Genomic DNA, 22568 nt, shown 5'->3' with positions numbered 1-22568 from the left:
AATGTTGGGATTAAAGGTGTGTGCCACCACCGCCTGGGAAAGTAAACAAGTTTCGTGCTGAGCAATCAGTGAATAGGATCCAAGGGCACCATGCTTGACAGACTGAAGACTCCACAGTGGCATTATCTTCCTGGAGGGTAGTGGGTAAGATCCATCACATGTTAGATGGGCTCACTGTTACTCCACAAAATCTAGTTTCAGGAGCTTAGGAAGATAAGCAGAGCAATAGGATGTTTACCTAGTGAGCCTTGCTGGGCTTGATCCCCAGCAAGGCAGAGAAATAAAATTCAAAACTATGAACAAAAGATTGGAATGGTGGCACATGACTTTCATCACAGCATTCAGGAGGCAGAGGCAAACGGAGCTCTGTGAGTTCGAGGCCAGCCTGGTTGACAGAGTGAGTACCATGACAGCCAGAGCTACACAGAGACACCCTATCTCAAAAAGCGAATTAAATGAATTTAAAATGTGCTGTTTGTTTGTTTGTTTGTTTGTTTTCAAGACAGCCACTGCCACCCAGCTAAGATGAACATCTTTAAGTGTTTTTATTTATTTTGTGTGCAAAAGCGCTTCGACTACATGTATGTCTGTGCACCATGTGCAAAAGCCTGGTCACCCAGGATGTCAGAAGAGGGCATCAGATCCCTTGCAAATGGAGATAGGGTTAGTTGTGAGCTTCAGTGTGGGTGCTAGAAACTGCCTTTTCAGTGCTCTATCTACGTGTACACCTTCACTCCAGAAGAGGACACCAGATCTCATTATAGATGGTTGTGAACCGGTTGCTGGGAAGTGAACTCAGGACCTCTAGAAGAGCAGACAGTGCCCTTAACCACTGAGCCATCTCTCCAGCCCCAGAACTGCCTTTTCAAAAGCAGTAAAGGCTCTTAACCACTGAGCCACTTCTCCAGCCCCACCTCTCTAAACATGAACTTTTTATTGGCATGAAAACTATTCATTAATACTTTTATTTCATTTTTGGTTTTTCAAGATAGGGGTTCTCTGTGTAGCCCTGGCTGTCCTAGAACTCACTCTGTAGACCAGGCTGGCCTCGAACTCAGAGATCCCCCTGCCTCTTTCTCCTGAGCCAGTGCTGGGATTAAAGGTGTTCATCACCACTGTCTGCTTTATTTTTCAATTAAAAATTTGAAAATAAAAAAAATAAATAAAAGGGTCTCACTTTGCAGTCCAGTTGGCCTGCCCTGGAACTCACTGTGTGTAACCACACTGGCATCGAACTTTTGACAATCCTCCAGCCTCAGCCACCTGAGAACTGAGGTTACTGGCGTATGACCATGCCCCTAGGACACTTCTAAATTGGTTAGCACATTGGGTCCTTCATTCCTTCCTTCCCACACTGAAGGCAAAATCTCTGGGTTTCCTCCGCTTAAGTCTCGCCAACACCTGTTAGGTGAATGAAATCCAGGTGGCCATGGAATTCGAGTCAGCCAGGCTCAGGAAGTGCCTTGGAACTCTGGGTTAAGGTAGTGGGCCTCTCTCTTGCTTGGTTCACTCCTGGCTCTGGGCTGGTGGCGTGCGCTACTGAATTGCAACCACGGGGTGGCGCTGGCTTGCCCTCTCTCAGCCATGGGCTGTGTGGGACGTGCTGCCGCGCTTGCCCGCTCGGGGGCGCTCGCTCGCTTGCCCAATGCGGCCCCGGGCAGCACCGCCCCTCGCTAGGAAAGTCACTGCCCTTTGCCACCGACTCAGTCTCACCGGCGCTTTGCCACCGGCGCGGTCAAGCCATGGCTTGCTATATCTACCAGCTGCCGTCCTGGGTGCTGGACGACCTGTGCCGCAACATCGACACGCTCAGCGAATGGGACTGGATGCAGTTCGGTGAGTGTGCCACCGCCAACCGTGATCAGATCCGCGCCCACCCTCGTTACCCGAAGCTGGGGGATTCCTGTTGAGAACGCTACTGCTTTGCCTTTTTTTCCAGACCGACCTGAGGCTGCTTGTGAACTTGCCTGGCTAAGTGGGAGGGTGGGTGCGATTCGAACCCAGGCTCCTCCTGGTTGACCCTCACTGTGGTGGCCGCTTGGAGTGTTCTTTTGGCCTGTTTTGTGTGTTGATTGTGGAGCTGAAGCGTCTCAGGACAGACTGCCTGCCCAAGCTGTGTTCCAGTCTCATCACTTCACAGACTGTGGTATCTGGGGACGATACTAACTTCCCTGAAACTTGGCTTAATTTGTAAACTGCAAGTTACAATTGTAGATTCTTTACACAGTTACGAGAATGAAAGTAGTGTTCTTTCCCTACCTTAGTGTCGCCATTCTGTGGCTTAGTTTCCACTCTTTCTTATTATTTTGAGACAGGGTCATACTGTGTAGCCCTGGCTGTCCTGGAACTTACTATGTAGACCAGGTTGGCCTGGAACTCACAGAGATCCACATGCCTCTGCCTCCCAAATGCTGGGATTAAAGGCGTGAGTCACCTTTATTTGTTTGTTGCATGGAGGGAACTGATCTTAGGGCTGTGTGCTTGCTAAGCAATCACAGTACCACTGAGCCATATCTCAGCTGAGGTGTTTTGGTCTTTTGGGACAGAGTTTCCTCTTGTAGCCCAGGTTGCCTGGGAACTTGTCATCTTCCTGTCTTAGCCTGCTAGGTGTAAGATGATAGATTTGAACCATAGTGCCTGGAGCTTGTTTTGTAGCTAATGATGCCCTCGAACTGATCCTCCCACTTCTACTTTGAAGTGCTGGGACTTCAGGCTTGGTTCATGTAGTGCTGGGATGGAACCCAGGAAAGCTCTACAGCAAGCCAGCAGCTGCCACGCCCCCATTCTTGTAGGTAACATGCTAACAGCTGTCATTCGTGGTTTAACTGCTGTCATTTAATTTCTTTCTTTCTTTCCTTTTTTTTTTTTTTTTTTTTTTTTTTCAAGTCTGCGTTTCTCTGTGCAGCCCTGGCTGTCCTCAGACTCACTCTTAGACCAAGCTGGCCTCAAAAATCAGAATTTACCTGCCTCTGCCTCCCAAGGTCTGGGGTCAAAGAGGTGCACCACCACCGCCTGGCAATAATTTGTGTGTGTGTAAATTTTATTTTATTATATTTTTGTGGTGCTAGGAACTGAACCCAAAGCCTTGCACGTGGCAGGCAAGCATTCTGCCACTGAGCTATATAATTTCTTAAATGAAGTATTATGTATGTATATGTTCTGTTGTCGTTATTGTTTTCTTTTATTTTCTTTCTTTCTTTTTTTTTTTTTTTATTTTTTTAAGGCAGGGTCTCATGTAGCCCAGGCTGGCCTAGAACTCATTACCTAGCTAAGAATGATTTTGAATTCCTGGTCTTCCTACCAACACCTCTCTAGTGTTAGGATTATGGGCATGTGTCATCCACCACGCCTGACTTCAGTAATATATTTTTTAATTCAATGTTTACATTACTGGAGGCTAGCAAAATTGCTCAGTGGGTAAAGGCACTTGATATCAAGCCTGTAGACATAAATTCAATCCCTGGCACCCATGTAAAGGTGGAAGGAGAGAACTAACTCCACAAGTTGTCCAGTGATCCTACACATGAACCAATGGCATGTGCACCCGCACAGATCATGCATAAATACACAGTAAAACTTTGTTTTACGTTTTTGTCAGGTGTGGTGTGACACACACCTACAATGCCACTGTGGAGAAGCAGAGACAGGAGGATCAGGAGTTCAAGGTCCGGTGCAGATGCACAGGGAGTTCGAAGGCAGCGGGGCTATGCGCGGCCTTGTCATAAAGTAAAACACAAGCAACAACAGAACAAAACCAGCACTCTCCTATTTTTTACATATAGCGCTTATTAAAAAGAACATATAATATATAGGTATGCTTGACAATAATAAGGTGGACGTGTATGTTGCCCCTCCAGTTTGAACATACACTGTGTATGTTAGGGTCAGGGTGTACCTCAGTGGTAGAATCTGGGTTCCACTCCTAGCCTTGCAAAGGAAAAAGGAAACAGGAAAAAAAAAATCATAAGTATTTTAAGGTAGTGGTCCTCAACCCGGGATTTTGGTTTTTTGTTTTTGTTTTTCTGTAAGTGGCCGTTGCCAGCGTCCAGAGACGTTTCTAGTTGATAGACCTTGGTAGATGTGGTGGGTGAACACCAACCAGGACTACTGCAGAACACCCAGAAGGGCAGACCCTCAGCACAGAGCACAGCTGCTCCTAGGAGTCAGCAGTGATGGGGCTCAGGGGTCTTTTAACCCAGGAAGAAAGCAAGTTGGTGTGCGGAGAAAAATACCATAGAGGTCAAGAGCGGAGAGGTGAGCCCAGGGATGGGTTCTCCACAGGGATGAGTGTTTGTAGCTCCTAGGAGCCAGTCTGGGCCTTAATACCTGTGGCTGCTCCTGTTTGCTAGCTTGTGACGTCTACAGTGCTCAGGACTGTGCCTTCTGGCCTCTTTCCTAAATGCATTCTAGTGCCAGAACATATTTCCACCATCTTGTCATTCTTGACCACCAGTTATAGATGATGGACAGCCTGCCTTTCTTCCTCTTAGGCATTTATTTAACCTTGATAGGCATTTTTTTTCCTTAGCTGTGTATTATGTAGCTCACACTGGCCTCCTCCTGCCTCAGCATTTCTGAAGCTGGGATTACACATATCTGGCAATGAACTCTTAGGATATATTTTGGTTGTTTGTGTTTTTGTTTTTGTTTATTTTTTGAGGTAGGCCTTTTCTGCGTAGCCTTGGCTGTCCTGGACTCACTTTGTAGACCAGGCTGGCCTTGAACTCACAGTGCCTCTGTCTGTCTCTGCCTCCTCAAGTGCTGGGATTACAGGTGAGTGCTGCTGCATCTGGCTAGGATATTTTCTTGAGTCTTGAGTGCATTTTCATTCTGCATCACTACTAGAGAACTCGGGGGCTGGTGTTGGTTACGTCTGAGCTGGAGGGGAGTGGCTGTCTTTTGTGCCCTCCGACTTCCTGTCCCCTCTTTGCACTTCCTGTCCCCTCTTTGCAGGCTGTGCCCTGGGGGGAGCCTGTGGCAGTGTCAGTTACACGGGATGACCTATGCTGACTTGGAATCTTTCCTGGGCTGTGACCAGCTGTGTGGGTGTATAGGGTGGGGAGGAGGATGGTCTTTAATTTTTTTTTTTCCATTTCAGCTCAGCCCTGAACTGCCCACAGCTGGATACCTTCTGCTCCTAGAATATTAGTGATGGAGGCACATTTACGACTTTTTGAAAAAAACAATCAAACAAACAAACAAACAAACAAACAAAACCCTTGTTATACAATTTATGGGCCAGGTGTTGGTGGCACACACCTTTAATCCAGCATTCCAGAGGCAGAGGCAGGCTGAGTTTTGTGAGTTCCAGGCCAGCCTAGACTACAGAGAGGGTACCAGAAAAAAGTGGGGAAAAGATACAATTTATGATGTTGAAGTGTGTCTCAGTGGTAGAGTGTGTGCTTCCCGTACCTCTGGGTTCAGCTACGGAATAAAATAACAAAAAGGAGGAGGGAGGGAGGTGGGGAAGGAAGATGAAGGGAAGTAGGAGGGAAAAGGCAGGGATGGGTTATGGGGTGTAAGAAAAAGCCTATTATAGTGGCACAGATGTGTAATCCAAGCACTTAAGAAGTAGAGGTAGAAAAATCAGAACTGAATTCCAGTCCAGCCTGGGCTGCTTGAGGGCCTGTCTCAAAAAGCCAAGAACCGAGCAATCTACTGAGCAAGCAAATGATAAACAAACCAATCCATTATTAACCATACACACATTTAGAGAGCGCCTCAGTGATTTTAGTACATCCACAGAGCTATGGTTCCATTTTTATTACTTCAGAATGGAACCCTGCACCCTCCTCACCCCTCCGCCCTGGCCTCTAGGAATTTCCTGTTGTAGCATTTTATGTGAGTGAGACCATCCAGTATGCGTCACTCTTTACAAGTGACTTTATTATTTAGCAAGTCTTTTTCCTTTTTATTAATTTATTTTTCATGTACATTTGATGTTTGACCTACATATATGTCTGTGTGAGGATGTTGGATCCACTGGAATTTGAGTTACAGACAGTTGTGAGTTGCCATGTGGGTGCTGGGAATTGAACCTGGGCCTCTGGAAGAGCAGATGTTCTTAACTGCTGAGCCTTCTCTCCAGCTGGTTTTTCTAGACAGGGTTTCTCAGTGTGGTCCTGATGACCTGGAACTCACTGTGTAGACCACGCTGTTGTGCCTGCCTCTGCTCCTAAGTGCTGGGACCAACGGCCTGCGCCATCACCCAGCTGTCCCAGTTTCCTAATACTCCAGTGTATGTTTGACCCCCATTGTGCTTTTCCATTTTCCCATTGATAAACATTTGGGCTCTTCCCATTCTTGGGAGGTCGTGACAACACTGCAGGCCATTTGTGTTCCAGTGTCAGTGTGGACACATGCGTTCATGTCCCTTGCGTGTGCACCTAGGCATGGCGGAGAGTTCGGAGCATGCTCTGCACTGCACCATTATAGGGCTACACTGCCAGTTGTTTTCCAGAGAGGCTCACACGTACACCCTCCATATAGGAGGGTCGCTATTTCTCTGTCTTGTCAAAGCCTGGCCTTGTCCCTCTTTTTTGGCTCTTGCTTATTGGCCATTTGCACACCGTTTTCTGAGAACAGCTCTGAGTTTGCGAGTCCTGGAGATGGCAGAGTCACCCACAGCCCTCTGAGGCTTCACTGTGGTTGAGGACATGAAGGACATTCCTTGGCTGGCCCGCCAGCTCTGGCCCTCTTATCTCCTTTGCTCCTGTATCCCACCCCACTCACTCTCCCTGCCTCAGCCTCACTGGTCTCCTTTGGACTCCGGGTCTTTGCATCTGCTGTTCCCTCTGCCTGAGATGCTCTTCCTCCTGCCTGGCTTTGCAGTCTGAACTACTTTCCTTTTGTTGCTGTAACAAATAACTACCAATTGAGTGTCAGCTTCAGGCAGCACAGGCTTCTGACCTCCCACAGTGGGAGGCCATTCCCTTGGCCTTTGCTTCTCCCTCCATCTTCAATCTTCAGACCTCTCTGACTTGTTTTTCTCTGCCTTCCTTTATTTATTCTCTCCCTGCCTCTACAGGGTCTCAAAAGTCACCATACCCAGCTCTTTGCTCTCCTTTTAGAAGGACCCTAAATTGACAGGGCTGACTTGGGCAGTCTGGAAAGGTCGCATTTTCTCTACATCCTTACCTAGTCCCCTCTGTGTAGTCTCTTTAACCTTCTAAGACACTGTATTCAAGGGTCTTGGGACTCAGGGCACAGATGCCCTTGGTTGGGTATTCTGTCTGCCATGGTTCTGCTTCTTAGAGGGACCAGCCCCAACTTCTCAGCCCATCACAGGTTTTACCTTTTTGGTTCCCCTTAACATGTTCACTGTTCCCCTTGTTCCTGCTTTGGCTAGTCCATCTCTCCCTGTAGGACCTATGTCACGTGGGTGGGGGCTGATCTGCCTCTTGCACTGTGACTCTGGAGTCAAGGACAGTACAGGGCAAGCAGGCAGGTGCGCAGCATCTGCCCCAGAGAATGGTGCATTGGTGGGTGTGTTTTCTCACCCAGAGGCTGCTCTGAGCCCAAGGATGGCCCTCTCCTGAGGTTCAGGGTCCCTGGGTGGAGAGCTGGCTGTGTAGCTGCCAGCTGGTCTCAGGACCCTGGTTTTCCATGCCCCAAAGGAGGGAGAGGTTGGATGAGTGTCCCCTTGCTCCTATGTTCGGCTGCTGAGTTATTCTAGAAAAAGGTGGTCTTGTGCTGTGGTCCTGGGAGAGAAGGTGTGAAAGATCTAAAGTGACTTAGAAAACCCACAGCCACAAATGTGCACACTCTTCTGGATCATTTGGTATAGACTGCACACCTGTGGCCAGTTCTCTGCAGTCATAGCTGCAGTCATTTGCTCCTGAGATAAAGAATTGTGCTACCTGTCTGAGCCCATGCAAAATGGGAGTGTGCAGAGGACCCCTGTGCAGGCACCCCTCTGCTAAACCGCTCTCCTTGCTCACCAGGGCATTCCAGCCTTTGTGCACTGCCTAGCTGTGTGACTTCAGGCAAGTGACTGTGTGTCTCTGAGCCATTCATCTGTGAGAGGCTGAGGGACTACAGTGGCTTCCCTTTCCGTAATGGAGGGGGGTTGGCTAGTAGGAGAGGGGCGTATGACCTTGGGGAGGGTCATTTCAGGAGGCTACCCCTGTTTCTGGATGACTGTAAGGGTGGGTAGGCTTTTCCCATGATTCTCCAGCCTAGAACAATGGTTTCCCTGCGGACGCAACACATTGCCAAGTGCTATCCCAAGTGTACCAGTGGATAGAGTTCATCTAGTCCGCATAGCCACCTCTGACGTCAATGGGGAAACTAAGGCTCTGGGAGGGGTTGACAGGCCTTCCTCAAATGCACTGCAAGGAGGATTTGAAGTGTGTTGGGGGGAGAGGGTGCTCACAGGATGTGTCTGTCAGCTCTCAGAGAATTGATCGCCTTAGCAAGAGGAAAGCCTGGCTCACAGTTTGAGAGATTTCAGTCGCTTGATTCCGCTTTGTGCCTGTGGCAGTGTCTCATGGCACCAGGCAAAGCTACCTCATGGAAGGCGCTGGACTCCCATAGGCCCTCCTGAGAGCACACCTCTGAGTCCTCGGAGACTCCCCCAGGGTCTCATCTCTTAAAGTTCCCACCTCCCCAGGTACCAAGCTGGGACCAAGCCTTTAGCATAGGGCTCTTTGTGGGACACCAGGTCTGAATGGCAGCGTTCACACAGGTGGGAGTCTGGGAGATAAAGCTGCCTGAATGTAGCCAGTGGTTCCCTTGGGTCTCTCAGGTAGGACTTGGATTTTCTTCCTTTCATAACGACCAGATTTATATGAGCCATGGCCCAGCGGGGGCTGTTGGCAGTAACTAAGTTGCCCCCGCCCCGTCTCTGCCCATCTCGCTCTGGGATTGATACCTTAAGAGACATCAGCTTCACGGAACTAAACTGTCCCTTTGCAGAGGCACCCTGGAGTTCACTTCCTGTTTCTCCTAGGAAGAAATTGAAAGTCACAGAGGGTCAACACTCTGGCTAGCGGAGGCCCACTTCCACCGGTGTCCTTGCTAGGCTAGCTTTGGCATACGTCACACCTTCCTCTTAGCCCCTTGTGAGCAGTTGGAAGGGACTCTGGGCCTGCTTAAATCACTTCCTGCTGGCTAGGAATCCGTTTTGGAGTTTCCAGTGACTAAAACTGCAACTCTGGAACTTTCCATTCCCAAGGGGCACTTCTCCTGGAGGCTTTCTCTGTGGGAGAATGTCACAGCCTTCCCTCATTTGTCCAGAGAGGACTGACAGTGTAATGTCCATTGTGCCTGTCCTGGCTCTGACGTCTTCCATAGTCCTACCGAATCCTGTGCTTTAACTCTGGCCTCCCTGTTCCCCACTTGGTCCTCCCAAGCTCATATTCCAAACAGAAAAGTTCCATGGAGTTTTTGGTTTCACTTGTTCTCTCTAGGGCTCATCCTGGTCTCGTGTTCAGTGCTTAACGACATTTTCCTTTGGTGGTGCCATTTAAGGGCTGGGAGTGTGGCTCAGTGGTTCAGCATGCCCTAGTTCTACAAAACACAAAAACCCATTTGACTTAACTAATTAGCTGTTTATGGGCTGGCAAAAAAAAAAACCTCACGGTGGAGTTAGGTATGACTTGGCTCTGGGTTCAGTACCTAGTATCATGCCAATAAAAACAATAATAAAAGTAATGTTTTTGATAGAAAGAAATGTAAGTCAGGGTCTTACTATGTAGTCCTAGTTTTCCTGAAACTCATTATGTAGACCAGGCTGGCTTCAAACTCACAGAAGTCCCCCAGCCTCTGTCTCCAGAGTGCTGGGATTAAAGGCAGGTACCATCAAGCTTGGCAAGTAGTAATACAACTGAAATGTAGCCATTTATAATGAGCCAAGGATCAACTGGAAGAAGGCTTGAACTACAACACTGATAAATAGGAACAGATCTTACCTATTGTCTGTCAAAATCTGTCTAAAGCTAGTACTAGTGTGATTTTCCTTGGCCTGGGAGTGTGTTTTTTCCAGAAGAACAATCAGCTATTATGTGTGTATGTATGTATATATATATGTATGTATATATATATATGTATATATGTATATATACACACATATATATGTATGTGTATATATATATATATATATAAATAATATAGATTATATATATGCAAAGGGAAGCCAGGTGTGTTGGTTCACCCCAGTAATGCTAGCATATGGGAAGCAGGGGCAGGAGGATTGCTTCACTGGAGGCTAGTCTGGTCTATACAGTATGACTTTGGCTTTGGTCTTGGGTTTATTTAAAGAAAAGGAAGGGATTGCATAATTTTGTATGATTGCCAGTACAATCCCTTGCAGCTCTTCCCAGTACTTCAGAGTTAGCAAAGTGCCAACCCCATGGGCTCTCTTGGTGCCTATGACAGTTCTACAAGGATGGTGGCCATAAGTTCATTTGTTCATTCACCAATCACAAACATTCTCATTTCTCCCACCGGGGTTGAGACGTAGTGAGCCGGGTGCTCAGGGAACAGCATCAGGGGAGCCTTGTTGGGGTCCTGCAAGAACAGAGCATCCCTAAGGCAGAGGGCCTCCTTACCTTGCTTCCCTTCACTCATTTGCATTCTGGCTTGCTGCCTGGAGCCAGACAGTTTCTCCATTTGGGGATGTGGCGGTGATGGAGTCCCTGCCTGTAGGGACTTCCATTCTAGATGGAGTGGGCACATTTGGGAGCAGTGTGCTGGGGAAGAGAACGTCCCAAGCAAAGACATTGCTGATGCTCAAAGACTCCCAAGCTCCTGACCTATGACCTTCATCCTGCCGGGTACAGTAGCCATGTTGACACGTGGGAAGAGCAGCGGTCAGGCAGAGACTCTCCCCGGGAGGCAGTACCTCCAGCTCTAAGCTCAGCCTTCTCTTGCCTTCCAGCCTCCTATGTGATCACAGACCTGACGCAGCTGAGGAAGATCAAGTCTATGGAGAGGGTACAGGGAGTGAGCATCACCCGGGAGCTGCTGTGGTGGTGGTCCATGCGGCAGGCCACTGTCCAGCAGCTGGTGGACCTCCTGTGTCACCTGGAACTCTACCGAGCTGCCCAGATTGTCCTGAGCTGTGAGTAACCACCTGTCCCAGGGGAGTCTCAGCAAGGGATGTGTATCTGAAGATCCTGTCCCTGTCAATCTTTTGCCAGTGCAGGGAACAGAACTGACTGGGCCAGATGAGCTCTCTGTCACTGAGCTGCACCCCAGCCCTAGGACCCTTCTTTTTTCACCAGGTTAAAATTCACACACCAAGTCACTGATTTATCAGGTATTACTCACAGGCCTGCTATGTACTGCACATGACACTGGGTTTATCAGGAGAAAGGCCAGCTAGCCAGAGATCTAAGCCACTTTATTTTTGTAATTAAAAAAAAAAAAAAAAAAAAAAATATATATATATATATATATATATATATATATATATATATATAAATATATATTGGAGGCCAGGGAGATGGCTCCATGAGTAAGGGCACTTGTTGCCAAGCCCCATGACCTGAGTTTGATCTCTGAGACACACATGGTGGAAGGAGAGATGCCCAAAAGTTGACCTCTGACCTCTACTCATGTGCTTCGGCATCTGTGCCCCTCCCTCCCAAACACACACAAATAAAATATAAAAACTGAAAAATATCGGGGGGCCAGTTGGGAGAGACGGTAAGCCTCAGGAAAGATGGGAGAATAAACAGACCAATTTTCCTAGGATTGTGGTCAAGGATACCCAGTCCAAAGAGAGAACACCGGAAGAGTGGAAAGAAAATTGCCAGGGGTCAGAGAGCCCAACGGAGGAGTCTGCAGGGCAAAGGTGGTGTTGGGGCTGGGGGTGCGGCTCTGGGGTAACACCCTTACCTAGGAGGTGTAAGGCCCTGCAACCCCTCCCAGCTCCAGCACTGCAAAACAGATGAGGCACCCGAGGCCTGGGAAGACCCCGTGTGGGCTTTGAAGTTGACCTGTATGGGGGTGAGAGTGGTTGCCTGTTGTGCCATCAAACCCAGGGCACAGCCTTTGCCTGGGTGACCTTAAAGCCTTCTATTAGAGCAAGGGGTTAGGGAGCTCCAGCCTCGGAGCGGCAGCACACGTGACCTTTTGGGGCCACCCTAGGTCTGTGTCTTCATTTTTTAGCCACTGGCTACCTCCCTAAACTGTAAAGTGTGTAGGAACCCAGGGTTTTCACACACCCTGACCTTTCCCGTTACTTCAGCAGGAGGCACCTGTTCTAGTAGGAGAGAGCAGAACGCAGCCCAGTGCGCTTCTGCAGTCCCAGAAATTGTCCCACACACTAAGCCCCTCCCTGCTGGGCGTGGCGTCCCCCTGGTGTCTGTGCTGTTTGTAGCTCCACACCCAGTCTCCTTCCAGACTGGACAGGGTAGCCTGCTTGGCTCACAGCTCAGTAGAACCGGCTGGAACCCATCCTGTCCTGTTCTGAGATATGCCAGCCCGCTGTTGCTCTCCCTTCCACAGGGGTCAGCCAGGGAGGCTTTGGGCAAGATACGGCCGAGTGAGTCCGGTCTGACCCAGGGTACAGTCCTGGGAGAATCTCCTTTTGAGGGCTTGGACTCCACCATTGTCCTGTGAAAAGGACCAGCCTGGATGCCAGATAGAGCCCTCTCTGGGAGCCTTTGAGCCTGGGTCCCCATGATCAGTGGAACCACGAGCATTTCATTTGATCGTTGTGACCAGCCCCTGAGGATGGTGACCTCAATTTTGATTTCTCTGTCTTCTTAGAAACCTGAAATGTAGCAGATGCTGAGAAGTGATAATACTTAATACTTAAGTGGTGGCAGCTTGCTGCGGTCTGGGCGGTAGAGTGAGGAGGATCAGGAATTCAAAGTGAGCTTTGGCCACATAATGAGTTCAGGGCTAGCTTGGGCTACATGAGACCCTGCCTCAAAATAAAACCCTGTTTTTGTATTTTGGAAGCATTAATTATAAAATCTTTTTCGTTTGGTTTGGTTTTTGTTTTATGAGACAGCGTTTCTTGGTGTGGACTCAGCTGTCCTGAACTCACTTTGTAGCCCAGGCTGTCCTCAAACTCACAGAGATCTGCCTGCCTCTGTCTCCCACTGTGCCTAGCTGTAATTATAAACTCTAGATGACTCCAAAGGAGGCAAGGGAGGGTCCCTAGATGATAGGGAAGAGCTTCCAGCTCATCTGTGGTCACAGTGTGGTTACAGTTGGTCCTCTTTGGGGAGGCAGATGGCCAGGCCAGGCAAAGGCAATGGTGTCTCATCGGGATGTGTGATAGCAGAGGAAGAAAGAGCCTTACAGCCTGACCACACCCCCTGGCCACTGACAGCCGAGATCATTGGTCTATCTAGGAAAATTCTCTACCGTGGGAGGTCAACAAAGACTGTAGCTCCAGATTTACAGAAGCACATTCATGGCAGGTCCAGTGGTACACACTTAATCCCAGCACTTGGGAGACAGAGGCAGGCTGATCTCTGTGAGTTCTGGGTCAGCCAGGGCTACACAGAGAGACCCTGTCTCAAAAACTAACAACAGAACAGCTACATGGCTTGAGGTCCCAAAGTCCAAGGTCCGCCAGGTCTCATCTGGATCTCATCTGCTCCACTCTCCCAACAACTGCGGGCTCTCTGGGCCAGCAGGAAGTATCGCCTCCTGGCTTTTGGTGGCTTAGAACCCTTCTCAGACCTGTCCCTCCAGTTCTGCTTTTTATGCACCTCCAGTTCCCCAAACACATGTCTGTTTTGCTCAGTCCTGCTGGTCGGAGCCACCCCACAGTCTCCACTACCTTGCCTCTCGGCTGTACTTGTGGGATTCTGGCTCTGTGCTCAACCCTGCATCAAGCCTTCAGAGAACACACAGTTCCCTTTTCTGACTCTCGATGTTTTTTTCAAATAGAGAAAAAAAAGTTGCCTGCCCATTTTAGAGGTATATACCCAGGGCGTGTGTGCAGGCGCTGAAGTTCCTGTGTTAAGAATGCCCAGAGCCCCCTTTTCTGACCAAGCTATTTAATCTTATTTTGCATTTATATGCTTATTATTAATTTGCCCAGCTGCTGTTAACTTGAAATTTTGATTTCTGCCCGCCATTGTTGGTTTTTGTTTGTTTTGGTTCTGGGAACGGGACCTTGGACCTCATACATGCCAGACAACAGTTCTACACTAAACTACACACTTTAGCTGCCCAAATATGCGTGTGTGTTTGTGTGTGTGTGTGTGTGTGTGTGTGTGTGTGTGTTGTGATACAGGGTCTTACTGTGTTGTCTGCCTGTCATGGAACTCATTCTGTAGACCAGGTTGGTTTGCCCCTGCCTCCCAAGGGCCAGGATTGAAGACATATGTCACTATGCTTGGCTCTCAAACATTTCTTTTCTCTTGCTTTTTAAAAAAAGATTTATTGTTTTTATTTATGTGTACGGGTGTTCAGCCTGCATTTATATGTGTGTACTATATGTATGTAGTTCCTAAGCAGTTCAGAAGAGGGCATCAGATCCCCTGGAACTGGAGTTGGGGATAGTTGTGAGCCACTGTGTGGATGATGAGAATCAAACCTTGGTCCTCTTCAAGAGCAGCCAGTGCTTTTAACTGCTAAGCTAGTCCTGAGCCCCCTAAACACTTCTTCCATTATTTATTTATTATGTATTCAGTGTTCTGCCTGCAGACCAGGTATTTATTTATTTGTTTGTTTGTTTATTTGTTTCGTTATTATATATTCAGGGTTCTGCCTGCAGGCCAGAAGAGGGCACCAGATGTTATTATAGCTGGGTGTGGTTGCTGGGAATTGAACTCAGGACCTCTGGAAGAGCAGCCAGTGCTCTTAACCTCTGAGCCATCTCTCCAGCCCCTCCTAAACACATCTTAAAGATCGATTTGAAGGTGGCTGCGTTCAACAGCTGTCCTGCATGGCTTAGGACGTCTGTCTAGGCAAGGACCTGGGCTCCTAGCTCCACCACCAAAAGTCCCAGCTGTCCAGCGGCTTCCATAGAGTTGAGTAGTGTCTCAGCAAATACACACTGCGGTGAATAATGGCCTGTGACCTTTATGTTTGAGCCCAAGGCCAAGTTTAGGCTCACAGTGGCCGGACTTCTGTGTCTTGAAATCAAAGTCTGTGGGGAGGATGGGCCTGTGGATTTCTGTTCCTTCACTTTTTCTCAGCTTTAATTGCCAAGGTCACTCTTTAACCTGCTAGATGAACTGTAACTAGAAGTAGAATGAGTACAGAGGGCAGACAATAGGAAGCAGCTTCCACCAGCACAGCTTTTTCCCTCTTCCCATCTGTTCACACAGTCTGGGCTACAGAGGCTTAAAGAGCCAAGCTGGGCCTGGCATGGTGGCACATATCTGTTAACCCTAGCACTGGACAAGGTGAGGCAGGAGGATCATGAGTTCCAGGCTAGCCTGGACTACCTAATGAGACCTTGTCTCAAGCAAACCAACCAACTCAACTGGGAGGCGGCTTAGTGGGTAAGCTCCCTTACTGAATAAACATGGAGACAGAAGTTCTGATGTCCAGAGAGTAAAATCTGGGTGTGGCCACAGGTGCCTGTAAGCAGAGCTAGCTGGCTGGAGGCAAGCTGATCGCCGGGCTTGCTGGCCTAGCCCCCAAAACTATCAACTTTAGGTTCAGTGAGAGACTTTAAGGCGGTGGTTCTCAACCTGTAGGTCAAAATCCCTTTGGGGAAATTGAACAACCCTTTCACCTAAGACCATTGGAAAACACAGATACTTGCATTATGATTTATAACAATAGCAAAATTACAGTTATGATAACATAACTGTAATAGCATGAGGAACTGTGTTAAAGGGTTGCAGCATTAGGAAGATTGAGAACCACTGCTTTAAGAGAATAAGATAGAAAGTCTCTGTCTCTCTTTCTCGAATACACATACACACACAAAGAGCCATGAACATTTCTCCACAAGTGACATCCTAGGCTTTCCAGGGCAGGTAAAACGGTTCCCTGGTGTCCTGATGTCAGGGGCTGGCAGGGATACATGGCTTCTGGCTTAAGGTGACAAGAAGGAACAATGGGTGTGCTTTTGTCCTCCTGAGGGCTGGGCCAGGAAGCTGCATTTCTAACCTCCACTCAAAAGCATTGTCCAGAGCTGGGTCCCATAGCTGATCTGTTTTCGGGAAGACTGGGAAATGCGGGAGGAAGAGTGTACATAGCTAAAGCATCTTGTTTCTCTGGAGGAGGAGTTCCTGGTCCAGGGGTAGTTAACACCTCTGACACACATGCACCCACACGCACCTACACCTACCTCATTTGGTCACCTGGATGTCTATATGCAACTAGCTTCCCACACGTGTCCTGTTCCCAAGGGAATGAGGCCTGATCACCATCATCACTTTCATTCAGCACCTGATGCAATCTGTGGCTCTCCCCTATCAGCTTCTGATGACCTAGGGTGCCTCCACCAGAAAGAGGTTATCTGCACCCCTCTTCCGGCTAGTGCTCTCACAATTCATTGCTGGGATGGAACAGGAAGCCACAGTCCATGTAGCCACTTGCCTCTAGCAGTCATTGATTCCAACAAGACCTCTCCATTGCCTGCTGGGATCGAGGTCCTGGCTAGCCTATCCGGCAATCCCTGGCTCTTAGTGGGTCTTTGATTTTCAAGCTTCTTGGGGCATCTGTTTCACCTTGACAGAGTGGCTTGGATGTGGCTTAGTGGTAGAGGGTTTGACTGCAGACGTAAGACATGGACAGTGCTTTGGTCTAGTGGGGTAGATAGATAGTAATGATACAAATACACATACATGTAGATAGATAGTAATGATATGAACACACATACATGTAGCCAATGGCAACACATGTACTCGAAGGAACAAACACTGGTTGGGGAGGACGGCTGTGAGAGGAAGACGGGAAGGGCTGGTGGGCAGCTGAAAGGAGGGCCTGCTTGGTCATTTCTAGGCCGAGGGCACAGCAAGTTCACAGAACCTGTGGTGGGCAGGAGGTACTTTTGAAGACCCAGAGAGGCCTTTGAATTCCTGATCCTCCTGCCTCAAGCTTTTAAGTTCTGGGATTACAGGTGTGTACCACCACACCCAGGTGATGGAATGCTGGGGATCAAACTTAGGGCCTATTGCATGCTGGCTAAGCGTGCTCCCCGCTTCTGATTTGAAAAGACAAACCCGCTGTTTGGTCTTGTGTGTGTTCCTGGCTTCTTTAAGACTTTCTCTGTTGATAGAACAAACCTAAGTTGCTCAGGCCTTGGTACACATCCTGCTGTTTGTTTTTATTTTATATCTATTATTTATTATTAATATCGTTATTGGTTTGGGTTTTTGGTTTTTCAAGACAGGGTTACTCTGTGTAGCCTTGGCTGTCCTGGACTCACTTTGTAGATCAGGCTGGCCTCAAATTCACAGTGATCCTCCTGCCTCTGTCTCCCTGTCTTTCTGTTTCAGGCATGCACCAGCATGCCTGGCTATTATTGGTTTTTCATGACAGGATTTCTCTGTGTAACAGAACCCTGATTGGCCTGGAACTCACAGAGATCCTCCTGCTCCTGCCTCCTAAATTCTGGGATTAAAGGTATGTGTGTGTGTGTCTGTCTACTATTATCTTAGTAGTTTTTCTCAGTGATGTAACAAAAATCCCAACAAAAGCAGCTATAGGAAAGAATGGCTTATTTGGCAGAGTTTAAGGACATGGTTCTTTATGGTGGGAAGGTGTGGCACTGGGACCCTGGACACTGGCTACACTTTGTCCACAGCCAGGAGAGCTGGTGCCATCTCCTTTGTATGTGGTCTGGGATCCCAACCCATGGGACAGTGCTGCCCTCATGCTGGCTAGATCTTTGCATCTCAGTTAACTTAAGTCAGAAAACCCCTCACAGATGCACCCAGGAAAAGATGCCTCCATGGTGACTCTAAATACCATCAGCTTGACAAGGTCAGTTTACCAACTGTATCTTATGAAAACTTATTGCTCCCATGTAGCTGTTCGGTTCTGCCTGTCAACTGAGCTAGGAGGAGACCCTTGGGGGTCTGAAGGGATGTGGGAGATGACTAAACCTTCCTCTCCCACTGGTCACTGCTGTCTTCCTGCGAGTTTCTCTTTTGCTTTTTGTGTGGGTGCTGGGCATGGGACCCTTACCCACAAGGTAAGAGTTGTGCGGCCGAGTTCTAACCCCAGCTGGAATTTTCTTGTTGAGTTTTGTTGTTGGAAGTTGTGCTTGTGCAACTCCAACCATTTAGACTTTGGCTTTGACGTGTAGGCCAGAGTTACTTCCTTCCTGGATCCGGGCCCTGTGGACAGGGGATGTTGGGCAGCTGTTGAGCAAAGTAGAGAAGTGTGTTCCCTCCCTCTCCATAGAGGATAGGATACATGCATGCAGACGACCTGCAGGCTCTGAGAGTTTCTGTGTTTGCCCTCTCTAAGGTTTTCGCAGCCTCAGGGAACAACAAAAAGTGGGTCAGGTTCATTCCCTGGGACACAAGGGACCTGTCCTTGGAGCTGTGTGTTGGGCTGAGACATCAGCCCCAGGGTCAGGTGAATTACAGCACCTAGCATGTCCTAGCCAGCACTTTCCTCATGACTTTAGTTACTCTCATTTTATAGATGTAGAAGCTGAGGCTTAGAAATTTGCCCAAAGTCACTTAATTTGTAAGTGGCCAGGATGCAAACCGGAGGTCAGCTTGACCTTAATCTGTGTATGGGTAAGGTTGTTAGGCCAAGCCTCAGTTTCCCTCACAGAGAAAGGGGCATCTTCAGGTGTGGTGGCACCTGAGAGGTGGAGGCAGGAGGATCAGAAGCTCAAGGCTAGTCCTGGCTACACTGAAGTCACCCTGAAGAGACCCTGTTGCCAACAATCAAATGAACAAGGTATAGTCATGCCCCTGTTTACTCTGCTTTTACAGCAGGAAGCGTCAAGAGATGGCCACATTTTTTTTTTTTAAGGTGTTGATGCCTAATGTGGAGAAGGTTACCCAATTTCCTTGCCGGAACTGATTCTTCTTCTGTCACTGTGGGTTTTGAGAGTGATGGAAGAATGAATAGAGGGCCATGGGCAGCGCAGTTAAACTGGGGCACAATGAAGTTCGTCTGCCAGTCTCTGACTGTGAACCTTGCTGTGGTCGCCAGGCTCCTGTTGCGAGTGTTAGGTTCAGCTGTCCTGAGTCAGTGTTAGCTGCGTCACATGTTGTGACATAAACCCTGAGATGAGCTGTAATATGGGAAAGGACAGCTTCTGTGTTCTTGAAGCTGGGTTTAGAATATGTGACTTCTGAGGTCTTTGTGATGGGGGAGGCAATGGAAGACATACCCTGGCTTTTTGATCCTGATTAGCCAGGACCTGTGACATGGCTTCAATCTAATTGCAAGGGCTTCTGGGATATGAGGGGGGGGGGCAAGTGGGTCACATAAGTGACATTAGTTCAAGGGGATTTTGACAAGGCTCTGTCTGCCTAACCCTTCAAAACCCTACACAGTCTCACTTCTGTCCAGTTTTCTGACCTTTCCCTCTACTATCTGCCTCTTCTTTCAGTCTAGCCACTAGGTCTTCATTTATTTGATGAAACTTATCAAAATGTTTTCTGCTTCTGGACCTTTGCACATGCTGTTCCCTGGAGCCCTGGTCTCTCCCAGACTTTCCTGTATTCATCTAGAGGCAAGTCCTCATTGTCAGTCATCCTTTGGGCCTCTGCTTCAAGGGAATCTCCTCACAGAAGCTTATGGGGTCCTTCCTTCAAGTTTCTTGTTTGCATATGGGTGTCCCAACTTTGTAAATTGGTTGACCGACCCCCTCCCAGCCCCACTTCCCCAGTTCTGGGAATTGACTCAGTCATGGTTGAGTTTTGTATTGTAAATGAATTAGTCACACTGAATCTTTGAAACCACAGGTAGGTAGGTATGGGCTCTCTAGGCATCTAGATATGAAGCAGTTAGGAGATGGGTCATGCCTGTCTCTCTCTTCTAAATTTTTATTTAGAATAAGCCATGATGGTTCACACCTTTAATCCCAGGACTTGGGAGGACAGGGTTTCAAGAATGTGCCTATAGTATGAGGACCTTGCTGGCAGCTGAGCGGTGCTCAGCATAGCCCCAGTGAAGAGTGCTGGGATTTGCCACTGTATTATATGGGCAGGCAGATTTCTGAGTTTGAGGCTAGCCTGGTCTGCGGAGATAGTTCCAGGACAGCCAGGACTACATAAAGAAAAATCCTGTCTCAAAAGACAACAAGATTATTTATTTTTATTCTATTTTATAGGTGTGAGTGTTTTGCCTGCATGTAAGTATGTGTGATATGTGTGTGCAGTGCAGTACCCATAGAGGCCAGAAGAGAGGGTCAAGTTCACTGAAGCTCGGGTTACACACAGCTGGGAGCCATCCTGTGGTGCTGGGCATTAAACCCAGGTCCTCTGGGAGAACAGTGAGTGCTCATGATAGCTTGCTTGTCTCTCCAGCCTATGTCTCTTTTGAATTGGGAGTTTTGTGCATGTTAGAAATACTCTCTCTCTCTCTCTCTCTCTCTCTCTCTCTGTGTGTATGTGTGTGTATGTAGTCTGTGTGTTTGCACACGTGTGGTGTTAAACCACCAGTGCACAGACTGGGCCTGAGAATTAGTTGGAAAAGTAAAAGCAAGGGTCTAGTGAACTGTTTGTTCCTGAGGTGAGTGCCTGGCTCCTGGGTCCCTCAGTTTGTGGTTAACCTCTTTTTGATTGTTTAGAAGGGATGGATCCATTCCAGCTACAAATCAACTCAAGAATTAAAACAAATACCTACATATTACGTTATTGTTTGCCCTCAGTGGGCAAAGGGTGGGATTTCCAGAATGTGTTCATAGAATGAGGGCCTTGTTGGCAGCTCTGTCCCAGTGAGCAGTGCTGGGATTTGCCATTGTGTTTCATGTTCCCAGGCAGCCAGGCGAGGAGGCCCGGGCCTCCCTGGGGTTAGCCAAGGCTTCAGCACAGTAAACTGTCTTTTATCCTTTCCACTGAAGGAAGTGGAGCAGAAATAAACGACTCCAGAGAAAACAAGTATTTCAGGTTTCATTTTCTTCAAGTGGATGGCAGGGCTGCAGTTGGACCTGTGTGTGTGGGGGTGGTGGTGGTGGTGGCTATATTTGCTGGTGTATGTGTTTGTGTGGTGGCCCGAGGTCAATGTCAGGTGACTTCCGGGCACTCTCCACTTGTATGTTTTGAACCTGCGACCCTCACTTAACCTGGAGCTCAACATTTCAGCTCTACTGACTGGCCAGTGAGCTTCAGGGATCTGCCTTTTCCAATCTGTCCAGTGTTCTTGTTACAGGAACACTTGTCCCCTCCCTTGGCCTTTCGCATGGCCTCTGGGGATCTGAACTCAGGTCCTAATGGTTGGTTACACAGCAGATACTTTAGCAATAGAGCCGTCTCCTTAGCTCCTTTGCTTTTCGAGAAAGGGTCTCACTATGCAGCCCAGGCTGGTCTAGAGCTCATTGTGTATTCCAAGCTGGTCTCAGAGATAGCCTCCCTTTATCATCCTGAGTGGAGGGGATTGCCAGGCGAGTGAACTCCAAGCTGCTCATCCTTCAAATGATAAGGCAGTGAAGCCTCTGGGGGATAGATGAGAGTGGGTCCGCATCTCTCCCTCCAGCCGCTTCCTGTGCTGTTTGTTTCCGTGCCCACCAACTTGCTCCCTACCCACATTTACTTTCTGCGAGTGCTTAAGATATGCATATAGAGGCTGTCTGCAGTGGCTCTGTTGGTGATGCTTGCCTAGAATTCAGGAAGCCTTTGGTTTGGTCCTCGGCACCACATAAGCCGGGTACGGCAATGCACAACTGTGGTTCCAGCTCTCAGGAGGCAGAGGCAGGAGAATCAGGAGGGTTTAGTTTGTTTGTTTTTGTCTTGTTTTGTGTTTTTGAGACAAGGTCTCTCTATCTAGTCCTGGCTGTCCTGGAACTCACTTTGTAGATGAGGCTGGCCTCAAGCTCATTGAAATCCACCTGCCTCTGCCTCCCTAATGCTGGCATTAAAAGTGTATGTTGCTATGCCCGGGATCAGGAGTTTTATGGTCACCCTTGGCTGCATAGTGAGTCTAGGGCCAGTCCAGACTATATGAGACCCTGTCTCAAAAACGCAAAACAAAATTGAGAATAGCTTTGTATTCTAATGGCTTGCTCATAGACCATCACTGGAAGTCAGAGGTTCTTCTGATTTTTATTTAGTCGGGTCATTTTTTGTTTTGAAATAGAGTCTTTGCTTAGGCTGGACTAGAACTTCTAGGTCTAATGATTGTCCTGCCTCGGCCTCTGAAGTAGCTTGATGATAGGTGAGCTGTGCCTGGCCCAGAGGTCCTTTTTAAAAAATAATGAGTCTCAGTTTGACATTTGTACATATATGCATCAGTATACTTAGCATATATTTGCATATCATTCTTCCTTCTCCCCCAAATTGTCCCCCTTTTTTTCTTTCTCATATATACATACATATATGTATGTGTGTGTATATTTTATACACATGTATGAAAATATATGTATTTAAATATGAATTCTGCATATGAGAAAAAAATAGCTATTTTGTCTCCCCCAATTTCCTGTTTTGCTCCCATCCCCATAGACTCCTTCCCCTTCATAGTCCCTTTTCTATTTTTCTGTCTGTTTATATTTAGCTCTAGATTCTGCT

General features: G+C 48.0%; 1 protein-coding gene across 2 annotated transcripts in view; it reads left to right on the top strand.

Moving 5' to 3' along the window:
• The first annotated feature begins 1724 nt into the window (after window positions 1–1724).
• Window positions 1725–22568, top strand: part of Irak2 (interleukin 1 receptor associated kinase 2) — a 56403-nt gene continuing 35559 nt past the window's right edge. The window contains exons 1-2 of one of the 2 annotated variants that reach the window (XM_055628616.1): window positions 1725–1836; window positions 10880–11062. In XM_055628616.1, coding sequence (XP_055484591.1) covers window positions 1743–1836; window positions 10880–11062 — 277 coding nt within the window. In that variant the 5' untranslated portion in view covers window positions 1725–1742. The remainder of the gene's footprint in view (window positions 1837–10879; window positions 11063–22568) is intronic. The other variant, XM_055628618.1, reaches the window with a different exon arrangement.

The sequence above is a fragment of the Psammomys obesus genome, unplaced genomic scaffold (genome assembly GCF_907164565.1).
Source record: "Psammomys obesus unplaced genomic scaffold, mPsaObe1.curated_primary_1811, whole genome shotgun sequence".
NCBI lineage: Eukaryota > Metazoa > Chordata > Mammalia > Rodentia > Muridae > Psammomys > Psammomys obesus.
The sequence above is the reverse complement of the archived record's forward strand: the minus strand, read 5'-3'. Positions and strand labels throughout refer to the sequence as shown.